The sequence below is a fragment of the Phodopus roborovskii genome, unplaced genomic scaffold (genome assembly GCF_943737965.1).
Source record: "Phodopus roborovskii unplaced genomic scaffold, PHOROB, whole genome shotgun sequence".
In the NCBI taxonomy this organism is placed as follows: domain Eukaryota; kingdom Metazoa; phylum Chordata; class Mammalia; order Rodentia; family Cricetidae; genus Phodopus; species Phodopus roborovskii.
The window spans coordinates 39,476,025-39,491,248 of NW_026125295.1; the positions used below are offsets into that span (position 1 = coordinate 39,476,025).

Genomic DNA, 15,224 nt, shown 5'->3' on the forward strand with positions numbered 1-15,224 from the left:
TTTGTTAACTCAAAGAGTTATGAGATTTCCCTTCCTAGATCCCCTGGAGAGTTCAGGACCCAGCATCATCACATTATTTGTCATAGTCAATTAAACAACCACTTACTGTCTACTATGTAGCTACAGATCCAGGTCTTTTGAACCCAAATCAACTAAAACAGTCTTTTTGTGCATTCTCTTTCCTTATTTGGGGGGGGGAGCGTGATACCTCACATCTGGAGTTCTCTAGTTTTTTCTTTTTGTCTAAATTCTGCTTTCTAATATTTACTTAAAAGCATCATCCCCTTTCTAAACCTTCCTTAAGTTTTCTAGTATATGACACTTTTACACATTTGGCTTTTTAGTAGCTTTCATATCTCTCTTTCTTGTTTGTCCCCCAAGGACAATGTGCATTAAGTGTTATCTCTTCTTATGATCAGTTTAATGCATGATCAATTTAATAAGTATTCTTTAAAAAACCTTTCTCTTATATATGTATACATGTGTGTGTGCATATGTGTGCACACATATTTGTGTGTGTGTGTGTGTGTGTGTGTGTGTGATGATGGGCAGATACATGTGGCCTGTGGTGTTGTCCTTGACTTCCACCTTATTTGAGACAGTCTGCTCACTGCTGTGTATGTCAGGCTGATATCTCCTTTTTACCAGCCTCTCCTCTTGCTGTGCAAGCATTGGGCTTAAGAGGAACCATGCTGCACCCAGCTCTAGATGGGTTGGGGGGGGACTCAAGTTCAGTATTCTCATACTTACATGATAAGTGCTTTCCCCACCGAGGCATCTTCCCAGTTACTATAACTATTCATTTGCCAGAAAACTCCTTAGTTTTACTTTGAAATATCTTCCTACCTGTCATTAAGGGTTAATACAAGAACCAGGATGATTGGGAAAGTTGTCATGGTTCATTCAAAACCTGTTACTTTTTAAATATATGCTCATGGGGGAACATTTACTCTATTACTGCTTTGTCTTGAAAAGCTCAGAATTCCAGTTCCATTTCATTTTAATTAATTGCTTCCTTTGTATAATATAATCAGTGTTGTGGATAATCAAAGAAAATGACCTGGACTTCCTTTTAAGAAGGAGGTTGTCTCTCAGTAGTCATGTGCTTGGGTCTCAATGACCCTCCTCCTGAATGAATGTCAACAATTTTAGAAGCACAGAGTCAAGAAGTCCATTTATATTTCATAGATACAAAATTTTAAATTATTTCCTTTCTTTTGCTTTTAAACAGCTTATGTGCCACCAAATGACCTGAGGTTTACTCAGGTGACTTCTAATAGTTTCAAAGCTGAATGGTCTCCTGCTGGAGAAAATGTTTTTTCATATCATGTCACATACAAGGATGCCACTGGGAATGATGAGGTCACAGTGGTGGAGCCAGCTTCAAGCACCAGTGTTGTTCTCAATAACCTGAAACCAGAGACCTTGTACTTGGTAAATGTGACTGCAGAGTATGAAGATGGCTTCAGTATTCCCTTAACCGGAGAGGAGACCACAGCTGAAGGTACAGTGGGGTTTCTTTTACCTTTTCTCAAAACCTTGTAATTCATTAGATAGCAAAGTTATAGTATGAATAAAATGCTTTTAGTACATGCTAACAATATGAAAACAAACAAACCCTTTTCAGCCATTTCAACTGCATAAAGTATATTGACCTTGTACAGTCAGCGTCACTACCATCCATGTGCAGAATGCACATAACCAAAACCCTGTAGCCACCGTGGTTCTCCATTTTCCGGTGCCCTGCTCCTGCACTGTCCTTCTACTCCCTGTTTCTTTGAATTTGATTATTTTTAAGCCCTTACCCAAATGTAATCATGTGATGTTTGTCCCTTTGTTGGACTTCTTTCACTGTGTGTAATTCCTCATCCATGTGGCAGCTTGTGTTAAAGTTTATTTATTTATTTAGTTTTTGAGACAGAGTCTCACTAGGTAGCTCTGATGGACCTTAATCTACTGTTTAAACTAGCCTAACCGTGAACACACAGAGATCTGTTTCCTCTGACTCCTGAGTGCTATGGTTGAAGGCTTGTGCCACCATGCTTGGGTAGAATTTCATTTCTTGTTAAGGATGAATGTTATCTCATTGAATGAATACACCATGCTGTATTTATTCATCTACTCAGGTTGTTCCCACTTTTAACTATTGTGATTATTGTTGCTGGGACTTGAGTAAATCAATTCTACTGGTGTTTGAGATGTTTTATCTTTACTATTTAGAGCAGCCGAATATCTTTTAGCATAATTTATTTCATTTGATATTTTGTCTAGCCAAGAAAAAATAATTAAGACAAGTCAAGTACTCTTCACATGAAGACAATGATAATTCCAAGAGATGTGGATTCCCTTCCCTGTTTTGACTGGGTTCAAGGGAAAGAATCCAAAGGGTATCACAAAAATTTAAGATGTGCAAAGATGTACTTGCAGAGAGATCTGGAACACATTATGGAATATCTTTGTCTCTAAAGCATGTTCCAAAGAAGACTGACATTTTTATTTTGTACATGATATAGATATAGTTATGACTATAGGTCAACAAAAGTACCTAATACATCTTTTTTGTATGTGTTTCTATAACTTAGATACTTGTACTTAAGATATTTCTGCTTTTTATTGATTGAGATTACTTATACTGCTTACCACAGCTCAAGAAGAAACTTGAGTCTTTAAAAACTGAATGTGAAGCAGTGTGCCTAGCTGCTGGATTTCATTCTCCTATTTACTTTAATATCTCCTGGCACAAATAGACACACTGTTTGTACCAATGGTTTCACAATCTTCCAGAACATAAAGGTTTGAGGGGCTGCAGTGCTGGGTAGTTTTATTTTAGGCCTCGCTTCAAACAGAAGAGAGCAAGTACAAGTTTCCTGTATAAAGAGGTAGAAGGCACATGAGTCAACACAACTATTAGTCACATTAGGACACTACCTTTGAAATGAAACACTTCCTTAAAAATCAGTTTTGTTATCTGTACTTGGTTTTATTTTCATTCTTTGAATAAAAAGAATGAAAAACTACCTTGCTTACAAATGTTTTGACATGGTTTGCATTTGGCCATGGGATTGTTTACCCCTGTAGTATTACTCATAGAGTTCTTTTTATTACATTTTTTTTTCATAAAAAATAAAGTGTAGAAATAAACATACTATATTCTCATTCTATCTCTCTCTCTTTCAAAAAGAAGGGAAGGAAATTTTGAGTTGAGCACAATGTATTCATATATACTTAAGTTTTTGGACATTGGGCTGTCATAGAAGAGCTTGATGTATGTTTGCTTTACTGGTTTTTTATGAAACTTCAAAATTTAAAGCTTTGCTTGTAAATAGTCAAGTTTTACCATTTAACCTCTTAATTAAGCTCTTACTAGGTGTCATATGCTATTCTAAATGTTTCCCATAGATTATCTTATTCAGGCACTTCGAAAATCTAACAAGTAGTTATGTTTAACTGCTGAACAATTTGTGGCTCAATTATACATCTATTTAGCTTCTGCTTTATTTGTTTTCAATAATTTTGTCTTTTTTTTTAACATACTTAATGAATCAAAGGTAAAGTTTGCCAACTACAACTTCCTTTCTTCTTTCCTTCTTCCTCTTTCTTTCCTTTCCTTTAGGGAAGGGGTCAGGTACTCAGTATTTAGCCATAGATGGCCTGGAACTGGCTTTGCACACCAAACTGGCCTTTGACTGACAGGGATCCATTTGCCTCTGCCTTCTGAGTGCTGGGATTAAGGTATACAATCACCCCACCACACACATTTTTCTTACGGATAGATTTATTTTCTTTCCCTTTTTCTGTCTGTAGTGATGTGTGTGTTGATTTTTCTTTTTAAACTTTGATTTATTCATTTTACTTTTATGTATTTGGGTGTATTTCCTGCATGTATGTATACCATGTGTGTGCAGTGCCTGCAGAGGCCAGACAAGGGTGTTGGATACTCTGAAACTGGAATAACAGATAGTTGTGAGCTACAGTGTGGGTGGGTGGGGGGAACCAATCTGGGTCCTCTGGAACCAGGAACAGCCATACTTTCAACCACTGAGGCATCTCTCCAGCCCTATGATATTCTGACACTTTAAGTAAACTTCTAATACTATTTGTTGGTTACGTATAACCACTTTACACTACGGTTTCACCCCAGTGAAATTAGAACATTATGACTTTGAATTCATCATTACTGAATGTGTTATCCATATGGACAGTCTTTCTTCTTGAGCATGTTTACCAAACATAAAGCCAAATGATGTTCTCATGTGGCTTCTTACATGAAAATTTAATTGAAGACACTAAGACTGTGTGATCTGCATTGCAATTCAACTTTGAGATTTATATTTACAGATATTCATTAAGTGCTTATCACATACTTCTCATTCATATATATATATATATATATATATATATATATACATTTTTAAAAACAGTCTTTCCTATACAGTAAATGACCATACAAATAAGAAATTATTTGCAAAATGGTTTCAGAATCTATTTAAGATCTGGCTAAATGAATGTTTTAACCAAAATGCTTGTAAATAAAGCTGTCATGGAATTTAGTTAGAAAAATACACTAATTAATGTTCAAAGGCTAGTTTTTTTATTATTTATTTATTTATTTTATATAACCAAATCCATTTAAATGAAAACAAACATTTATACACAATATTTGGGAATTTGGGCGTTGTTCTTTCCAAATTACTTCCTGCTGGTAAGGGGCGTTGTCATGGGGGATTCTAAGAAGATGCAGAAATCTTGGCTGTAGTCTGTAAGGCTGCTTTATCCAGCTGTTTTGAATGTAGGATCATCTGGTACTCTGTTTCAGGTGGTCTGGCTTGATCAAACCACATTAGTCTGGAAGGAATCCACATCTTTTCATTTTCTGTGGAAACAAAAATAGAAATCCTTTTCCCCAGTAACTTGTCCTTGAACTTAAATTTTGGAGTCAAAGCATTTTTTAAAATTTAATTTATTATTTTACATGTTGATCCCAGTTCCCTCTCCCTCCCTCCCTCCCTCCCTCCCTCCCTCCCTCCCTCCCTCCCTCCCATACTCCCTCCCTCTCTCCTTCCTTCCCTCCCTTTTACCCTCTCTGCCTTCTCACATGCACTCTAACCACCCTCCCCTCCCATCCCCCACCCCAATTCCATATGTAGGGGAATGCCATCCAGTTGGGGTCACATAGGTCTGACAGGTCATATGAAGTAGGGACTAGGGCTTCTCTCCTGCCTCTAGATTAAGGCAGTTATCCCTCCATGGGGGATGTGTTCGCAAAGTCCTTTTGTGCACCAGGGCTACATCCTGGCTGCACTGTCTGAGGTCCCTTAGACTGCTCAGTCCTTCTGGCTAAGACCCATATTCAGGGGGGCCTGAGTCAGTCCCATGCTGGCATCCCAGCTATCAGTCTGGTGGCCCCTTAGCTCCTCCTTGTTCAAATTAGCTGTCTCTATGTGTTTCTGCTGCCTGGACTTGTCCTCTCTATCTGTATCTGAGTTCTACTTTGACTCAGTGTTTATGTATGGCTGTTTGCTCCTGTTTCCAACAGGCATTAGTTGAGGGCTCCATGGATAAGTTAGTTGTTGATCTCACTCTCCGGGAAGGGCATTTATGGTAGCCTTTCCACAGAAGCTCAAATTGTTAGTTGGTGGCAGTCTTGTAGTTCTCTAGACCTTTCTTTGTGCTCAATTTTATGTTCAAACCAATATTAGCTCCCTCTTTTATGTTCTCTCTCTATCTCTCTATCTCTGTGTCTCTGTCTCTCTCTCTCTCCTGTCTTCTATTCCTGACCAGGCTCAATCTTCCTGGTCGCACATGTTTTCCTTCCATCCCCCTTGTTTTCTCCTACTTCTCTCTGCATTGGTTGACCCCCACTTCCCCTGAGCACTGGGGGACTTGTCCCTTACCAGTTCTGTGAGGGACTTTATGTGAATCTCTTAGAATACACCTTGTATCCTAGTTCCTCTGGTGGTGAGAATTATAGGCTGGTGATCCTTTGATCTAGGTCTAAAATCCATATATGAGTGAGTAAATACTGTGTTCCTCTTTTTGTGACTGCGTTACCTCATGCAGGATGGTTTCTTCAAGTGCCATCCACTTGCCTGCGAATTTCAAGATACCATTATTTTTTTCTGCAGAGTAGTATTCCATTGTGTAGATGTGCCACTTCTTTATTATCCATTCTTCAATTGAGGGGCATCTAGGTTGCTTCCATGTTCTTGCTATTACAAATAGTGCTGCTATGAACATAGTTGAATAGATGTCTTTGTTGCATGGATGTGAATCCTTTGGGTATATGCCAAAGAAGAGGATTGCCAGGTCCTGTGGTAAACTAATTCCCTTTTTCCTGAGGAACCGCCATACTGATCTCCAAAATGGCTGTGTGAGTTTGCACTCCCACCAGCAGTGGAGGAGTGTTCCCTTTTCTCCACATCCTCTCCAACATGATTCATCATTGGTGTTTCTAATTTTAGCCATTCTGGCAGGAGTAAGATGGTATCTCAAAGTTGTTTTGATTTGCATTTCCCTGATAGCCAAGGATGTGGAGCATTTTCTTAAGTGTCTTTCAGCCTTTTTGATTTCCTCTTTCAAGAATTCTTTCTTCAGTTCTGTACTCCATTTTTTAATAGGGTTATTTGGTGTTTTGATGACTAGTTTCTTGAGTTCTTTGTATATTTTGGAGATTGGCCCTTTGTTGGATATCAGATTGGTGAAAATCTTTTCCCAGTCTGTGGGCTGCCATTTGGTCTTGTCCACTGTGTCCTTTGCCTTATAGAAGCTTCTAAGTTTGAAGAGGTCCCATTTATTAATTGTTTCTCTCAGTGTCTGTGCCCCTGGAGTTATGTTCAGGAAACGGTCTCCTATACCAATTTGTTCAAGGGCCTACTTTTTCTGATAAGAGGTTCAATGTGGCTGGATTGATGTTGAGGTCTTTGATCCATTTGGACTTGAGTTTTGTGCATGACAACAGACATGGGTCTATCTGCAGTCTTCTACACACCCTCATCCAATTGTGCCAGCACCATTTGTTGAAGATGCTGTCCTTGCCCCATTGTATAATTTTAGCTGTTTTGTCAAAAATCAGGTGTTCATAGGTGTGTGGGTTAATATCAGGATTTTCAATTCGATTCCATTGGTCTACCTGTCTATTTTTATGCATTTGCCAGGCTGTTTTCAGAACTATAGCTCTGTAGTAGAGCTTAAAGTCAGGAATGGTGATGCCTCCTGAAGTTCTTTTATTGTATAGGGTTGTATTGGCTATCCTGGGTCTTTTGTTTTTCCATATAAATTTGATTATTATCCTTTCAAGGTCGGTGAAGAATTGTGGTGGGATTTTAATGGGGATTGCATTGAATCTGTAGATTGCTTTTGGCAAGATTGCCATTTTTACTATGTTCATCCTACCTATCCAATAGCATGGGAGTTCTTTCCATCTTCTGGTATCTTCTTTAATTTCTTTTTTTTAGAGCCACAAAGTTCTTATTATGTAGGTCTTTTACTTGTTTGGTAAGCGTTACACCAAGATACTTTATGTTGCTTGTGGCTATTGTAAAGGATGGTGTTTCTCTGATTTCTTTCTCTGTCTCTTTGTCATCTGAAAAAAGTAGGGCTACTGATTTTTTTGAGTTTATCTTGCATCCTGCTAGTTTGCTGAAGGTGTTTATCAGCTGTAGGAGTTCCCTGGGAGAGTTTATTGGGTCACTTATGTAAACTATCTTATCATCTGCAAATAGAGACAGTTTGACTTCTTCCTTTCTAATTTGGATCCCCTTGATCTCCTTTTGTTGTCTTATAGCATTAGCTAGAACTTCTAGTATGATATTGAAGAGATATGGAGAGAGAGGGCAGCCTTGTCTTGTTCCTGATTTTAGAGGAATTGGCTTAAGTTTCTCTCCATTCAGTTTGATGTTGGCAGTTGGTTTGCTGTATATTGCTCTTATTATGTTTAGGTATGCTCCTGTTATTCCTGACCTCTGTGAGAACTTTATCATGAAAGGATGTTGAATTTTGTCGAAGGCTTTTTCAGCATCTAGGGAGATAATCATATGGTTTTTCTTTTTCAGTTTGTTTATATGGTGGATCATGTTGGTAGATTTTCGTATGTTAAACCATCCCTGCATTCCAGGGATGAAGCCTACTTGGTCATGGTGGATGATTTCTCTGATGTATTCTTGAATTCGGTTTGCCAGTATTTCATTGAGTATTTTTGCATCGATGTTCATCAGGGATATTGGTCTGTAGTTTTCTTTCTTACTTGTGTCTTTGTGAGGCTTGGGTACCAAGGTTATTGTGGCCTCATAAAAAGAGTTTGGCAATGAACCTTCTTTTTCTATTTTGTGGAACAGTTTGAGGAGTAGTGGTATTAGTTCTTCCTTGAATGTCTGGTAGAATTCTGCATTGAATCCATCTGGCCCTGGACTTTTTTTGGTTGGAAGGCTTTCGATGCCTGCTTCTATTTCATTTCAGGTCTATTTCATTTATAGGTCTATTTAAGTTGTTTGTCTGTTCTTGATTTAATTTTGGTAAGTGACAGTTATCCAGAAATTTGTCCATTTCCTTTGAATTTTCAATTTTTGTGGAATACAGATTTTCAAAGTATGACCTGAAAATTGTCTGGATTTTCTCTGTGTCTGTTGTTATGTTCCCCTTTTTGTTTCTGATTTTGTTAATTTGCATGTTCTTTTTGTGCTTTTTCATTAATTTGGATACAGGTTTGTCTATCTTGTTGATTTTCTCAAAAAACCAATTCTTCGTTGCATTGATTTTTTTGTATTGTTTCCTGGTTTCTATTTTGTTGATTTTAGCCCTCAAGTTGATTATTTCCTGGCGTCTACTCCTTCGGGGTGAATTCGCTTCTTTCTGTTCTAATACTTTCAGTTGAGCTGTTAATTCTCTTATGTGACTATCCTCTATTTTCTTCATATTGGCACTTAGTGCAATGAACTTCCCTCGTAGCACTGCTTCCCAGGTGTCCCATAAGTTCAGGTATGTTGTATCCTCATTTTCGTTGAATATTTGAAAGTCCTTAGTTTCTTTCTTTATTTCTTCTTTGACCCAGGAGTGGTGCAATTGCACATTGTTGAGTTTCCATGAGTTTGCAGGTTTTCTGTTATTTGTGTTGTTGTTGAATTCCAATTTTAAAGCATGGTGGTCCAATAAGATACAGGGGACTATTCCTATTCTCTTGTATCTGTTGAGGTTTGTTATGTCTCCTAGTATGTGGTCGATTTTAGAGAAGGTTCCATGTGGAGCAGAGAAGAAGGTATATTCTTTTGTCTTTGGATGGAATGTTCTATAGATGTCTGTTAGCCCCAGTTGAGACATAACTTCTGTTAATTCTTTTGTTTCTTTGTTGAGTTTCTGATTTGTGGTCCTGTCTAGTGTTGAGAGTGGTGTATTGAAGTCTCCCACTATAAGTGTGTGAGGTTTTATATGAGCTTTGAGTTTTAGTAGTGTTTCTTTTACGTATGTGGGTGACTTTGTATTAGGGGCATAGATGTTCAGAACTGAGACTTTGTGTTGATGGGTTTCTCCTGAGATGATTATGAAATGACCGTCTTCATCTCTTTTGACTAATTTTGGTTTGAAGTCTAACTTGTTAGATATTAGGATAGCCATACCTGCTTGCTTCTTGGTTCCATTTGATTGGAAAATCTTTTCCCAACCCTTTTCCGTGAGGTAATGTCTATCTTTGAAGCTTAGATGTATTTCTTGTATGCAGCAGAAGGATGGATTCTGTGTTCGTATCCATTCTGTTAGCCTGTGTCTTTTTATAGGTGAGTTAAGACCATTAATGTTGAGGGTGAGTAAGGGCCATTGATTGTTGATGCTTGTTTGATTTAGGTTTGTTGTTGGCAGTGGTATCATGAATATATTAGTTCTGCTTTACCCTTGGTTTCTGGTGTAGTTGGATTATCTGTTGCTTCCATTTTTGTGGACATAGTTACCTTCTTTGGGTTGGAGTTTTCCTTCCAATAATTTCTGTAGGGCCGGATTTGTAGATAAGTTTTGGAAAAAATCTGGTTTTGTCATTAAATATCTTGTTTTCTCCATCTATAGTGATTGTGAGTTTTTCTGGATACAGTATCCTAGGCTGGCATCCATGTTCTCTTAATGCTTGTATGACATCTCTCAAGGACCTTCTGGCCTTGAGGGTTTCCATGGAGAAGTCAGGTGTAATTTTGATAGGTCTGCCTTTATATGTTACCTGTCCTTTTTCCTTCACTGCTCTTAATATTCTTTCTTTATTCTGTATGCTAGGTGTTTTGATTATTATATGTCGAGGGGTCTTTTTTTTCTTAGGTCCAGCCTTTTTGGGGTTCGGTATGCTTCTTGTACTTTCATGGGCATGTCCTTCTTCAGATTTGGAAAGTTTTCCTCAATTATTTTGTTGAATATGTTTAAGCACCTTTGAGCTGGGCTTCCTCACCTTCCTATGTGCCTATTAGTCTTAGGTTTGGCCTTTTCATGGTGTCCCACATTTCCTGGATGTTTTGTGTTAAGTAAGGATTTGTTGGATTTATGATTTTCTTTGGTTGATGAATCTATTTCTTCTAGTTTATCTTCTGTGCCTGAGATTCTTCCATCTCTTGAATTCTGTTGGTTATGCTTGTGTCTGTAGTTCCCGATTTTTTGCCCAGTTTTTTTTTATTTCCAGCATTCCTTCGGTTTGTGCTACCTTTATTTTCTCTATTTCAGTTTTCAAGTCTTGAACTGTTTCCTTCACCTGCTTAATTGTTTTTTTTTGGCTTTCTGTACTTTCCTTAAGGAATTTGTTCATTTCTTCTACGTTTTTGTTTGTTTTTTCCTACATTTCTTTAAGGGAGTTTCTCACACCTTCTTTGAGGGCCTCTATCATTTTTATGATGGTAATTTTTAAGTCATTCCCTTCTGCTTCCTCTGCTTTGTTGTTGTGTTCAGTTCTAGTTGGTGTAGATTCCCTAAATTCTGGTGGTGTCATGCTTGTCTTTCTGTTGTTTGGTGTTTTCTTGTATTGCCTTCTTCCCATAGCTCCTTCCAGTACCTTCTCTCTATGGTACTTCCCCGGTGGGCTTATGTGGGTCAGAGATTCAATATCTGTAGCTCTGTGTCGTTCAAGCTCTGTAGGAAGTCATTCTGCAGACAGGGACCCAGGGATGGGTTCAAGGATGAGGATCCATTAGAAGATGCCAGCAAGAACTCACAGTGGTCCCGCAGAGATAGGCAGATCTCTGGGAGGGTCCAGGGACTCCAGCAGAGGACTGGAGGTGGGGTCAGAGACCAAGCAGGTGGAAATTGTGGGTGGCTGTGCGTGGATAGGCAGGTCTCTTTTGTTCAGAGTTGCTCAGAGAAGTCTCTGAAGTAGAGTGGACTGTTGGCTCCACCCTCTGTCCCAGTGGTCAACCAGAGCGGCAGGCTAGTGGGCAGGGTAGGGCACAGGGTGGGGGTTGTATCAGAGCTCCAAGGGTGCTCTCAATGGGGACAAGAGAGAAGAACAGCAGGATCAGGGGATAACCCAGGGAATTTGGGGGGAGAGGTTTTAGGGGAGAGGCAGCCCCGATTGGGCCCAGACTCACCCCTGGCCAATAGCTGGCAGAAGAGGACCCAAAGGCTAGTTTTTTGTACTCACATAAAATCAACTAGCTTTCTACAAAAAAAATTATAATATGTATTTTTAAATTTCAGTAAAAGGAGTACCAAGAAACCTGAAGGTGACGGATGAGACTACAGACAGTTTTAAAATTACCTGGTCTCAAGCTCCAGGGAGAGTCTTAAGGTATCGAATTATATACAGACCAGTCTCTGGTGGAGAAAGCAAAGAAGTCAGTACCCCAGCCAATCAGAGGAGGAAAACATTGGAGAACCTGGCTCCAGACACAAAGTATGAAATATCTGTAATTCCTGAATATTCCTCCGGACCTGGCTCTCCACTGACAGGAAATGCAGCCACCGAAGAAGGTAGAGGAAACATATCAATCACATGGAAACAACACACATTACCTAGTTCCATTCGTAGGAAAGCTTTAAGAAAAATATTTAATGTGGAAGATTCTGATGATAGATTTTACACATTTTTTTTCCCCTTTGAGGCACATATTTCAGGCTATCCTCAAACCTATGCTTTTTCTATGTTATCCTCCTAAGTGCTGGGATTGCAGGAGTGTGCTAATGTGTCTGGTTTCTATGGAAGATTTTAATTTACATAAACACAGAAAAGGAATTGCATATCATTTACTCTTTGTTTACTGTTGTGTATGACCCTATTTAGCAATGTTTATATTTTGTTAGTGAGGAGTGTTGTATATTGCCATAGAATTACATAGGATGTAAGTTTGAATATAACACACTTGTGATAAAATGGGTGTTTTCAAGTCATTTTAACTAAATAATGCCTTTTGATACTGTCATATTTTTTTAAATGAAGTTAGAGGGAATCCAAGAGACTTAAGAGTTTCTGACGCTACGACATCAACTCTGAAGTTGTCTTGGAGTGGGGCACCAGGAAAAGTGAAGCAGTATCTCGTCACATATACCCCAGCAGCAGGAGGTGAAACTCAAGAGGTCACTGTGAGGGGAGATACAACCAACACAGTGTTGAGGCGATTGAAGGAAGGGACACAATATGACTTATCTGTGGCAGCACTATATGCATCTGGGGCTGGAGAAGCCCTTTCTGGTAAAGGGACAACACTTGAAGGTAATTAATGTTCTGCATTCTAGCAAATCTTGAGCCTGTGTGTTATTCAGCATGAAGAAACTGTGAGTGTTTCTAGAAAATGAAATCTTGGATATGTGGTCTTTTTTCTTAAAAGGAATGTGTATTTAAAATGAATAGTATGAAATGACTTAGTTAATACAGGTAGACTACAAGCAACTGATATAAAGCTGTGGGCTGCTGCAATGAGTAAAATGGGCAATATTCAAGGGAAGGGACCTTGGGAAACGTGTACATTTGAGGCACTTTCAGAGGGCTTATGGTCATGGCTCCATTCTCTGGGCTCATATGGGAGTCACTCTCTGACTTTAGTTTTGCCCTTTTCATAAAACATTCATAATGGCTTAAGAAATATGACATTATATTATAGGCTCATATGTTTGCAATATGTTATCACTATATTTTACATGTGTGAATTGATAATTAGAAAAAAGTTAATCTGAAGTACATGATGAGTGCAATACAATACAGCAAAACAGTGGAGCTGGGCAAAATACCCAACATTAGCTGGATCCAGGAGTTTCTAGATTTGTAGGTGCTATAACTGGCAGTGACAAGGCCTGCAACAGAGTTTGGACTGAAAAAAAAAAAGGTTTTGGTCAAGAATTGAAAACAAAAGATTAAATGCTAGTAATCAAGAGTCTAATCCCAATAGTCAATAGAATCCATTCTTGGCAGAGGTTTTAAATAAAATATTAAATACCAGTAAAATACCAGTATTGAAGTAAAGTACTGAAGCCAGGCATTGGTGGCTTTAATCCCAACTACTCAGGTGAATTTCTGTGAGTTTGAGAGCAGCCTGGTCTACAGAGTGAGTTCTAGGACATGTTCCAAAGACACATAGAGAATCCCTGTCTCGAAAAAAACAAAAATGAAACACTGGCTATGTTACTTATCTGTGTGACCTTGAAGGGAATCCTTTGCCCCCTCCTCCAGTATCAGTTTGCCTCTTACAGAGGGATGCTTTTCCTTTCTGTCTCTTAGGGTTACTAGAGAGCTCAAATGGGAGAAGTCTGGTGAAATCCTTCTGAACTGTAAAATACTAGACAGAAAATAAATCAGCAACTTCAGACCTGATGCCTACAAGTAAATCTTCAGTAGTTCAATGTTATTGATTGGCCACATAAAAAACCCCAAAACAAGGGAAGACATGGAAATTATCTTAACCATAGAAACATATCCCAAGCAATAGCAGCATACGGTCTTTGCATCTGGAAGAACATTTGAAGTGCTTGAGAAGTGTGTTCTTCTCTGACCTTTTGACATCCTCTTCTCCACTTGCTTTGCATGGATTCAAGCATAGACTATTCAGAGGATATTTTTTAAAGTATAAACTTGGTAGTTTTAGTTTTTACAGACTATGTATAGATTTTATTTGTTAAAATTTCTTCTGTACAGGGAGATTCCTAGAAATAATACTTTTTCTTTTGAAAATCTCACATAGCAAAATACACTCTTTAACCTTCAGCAAACATTTTCTTTGCTTGTAATTTCTTTAGGTTAGATGGATAATATAATTAGTTATAAATTTATAACTTTCTACAAATGACATTGAGCAATTGCCACATTATCTGCATGTGTGAGTGTAAATACACACACACACACACACACACACATCTACACACATCTACATGCATTTGATCTGAAACTGTTTCTGAGGAAGATGCACAAGAAGTAAAATAAAGAAAAACATTGTTCTTTATTTATTGAGAAGGAAGAAAGCTAAATAGTTTGTGAATTAGCTTAAAAATATGGTGATTCTGAAACTAAATTGTGTTGTTCAAAGACTTCCTTTTCACTTTATGGTAGATCTTTTGGCCTATCATGAAGGTTACAAATGTGTTGTCCTACTGCTTTTATAAACATACTTATTCCATTGCATTATGTGTGGTAAATTTAATGAGTCTGTGGAAGTGGAGTTGTGGCTACATTAAAAATAAGAGAAAATTTTTGCCCCTGCTTATTCCATTTCATTTTATTATATCAACTCAGCCAAATCCACATACCATATACAGGAATAGGATATGATGGTGGATGTGGGGAGTGGAAAGCCCAACGGAGAGCCAGGCAAATGCTTTTGAGGGCTGCTGTTTTTCTAATCTGGCTTCCTTCTGGGAGAGGAGGTAGTAAGAGCAGACCTTGAAGGAATGCTTCTTCCATCCAGGGTCTGGAGTCAACCATCAAGAGCTTTCTGTAGGTTAAACTTTTTGCAGATTATCTTAAGAACACGGGGCTTTCGATTCAAAGAACAAAAGTTCTTTTGCCTTATTCCTTTTAGAATACTTTGTAAGGAACCATCCTTAACCTGGGTTTCTTTCCTAGCACCTTTTCCTTTTGAAATGCAGCCGATGATCTGAAAATTTCCCCATCTCTGGAAGAGAGATTTATTAGCATTGGCACTGGGGAAATTCATGGTTGGCTTAGGACTTTTGTGTGATAGAATCACAAAGGCAGGGTTTATTGCTATTTCAGATCCAAACTTCACAGGAATCTGAACAGAAGCCATTAAGTTTGATTTATTTTGTCCCCAACTACCATTGTT

The 15,224-nt window shown here is 38.3% G+C and overlaps 1 protein-coding gene across 1 annotated transcript in view; it reads left to right on the forward strand.

Annotated features, from left to right (window-relative positions):
• Col12a1 (collagen type XII alpha 1 chain) overlaps positions 1–15,224 on the forward strand; it is a 116,662-nt gene that overhangs the window by 19,798 nt on the left and 81,640 nt on the right. The window contains exons 11-13 of the mRNA XM_051173230.1: positions 1,232–1,504; positions 11,653–11,925; positions 12,392–12,664. Coding sequence (XP_051029187.1) covers positions 1,232–1,504; positions 11,653–11,925; positions 12,392–12,664 — 819 coding nt within the window. The remainder of the gene's footprint in view (positions 1–1,231; positions 1,505–11,652; positions 11,926–12,391; positions 12,665–15,224) is intronic.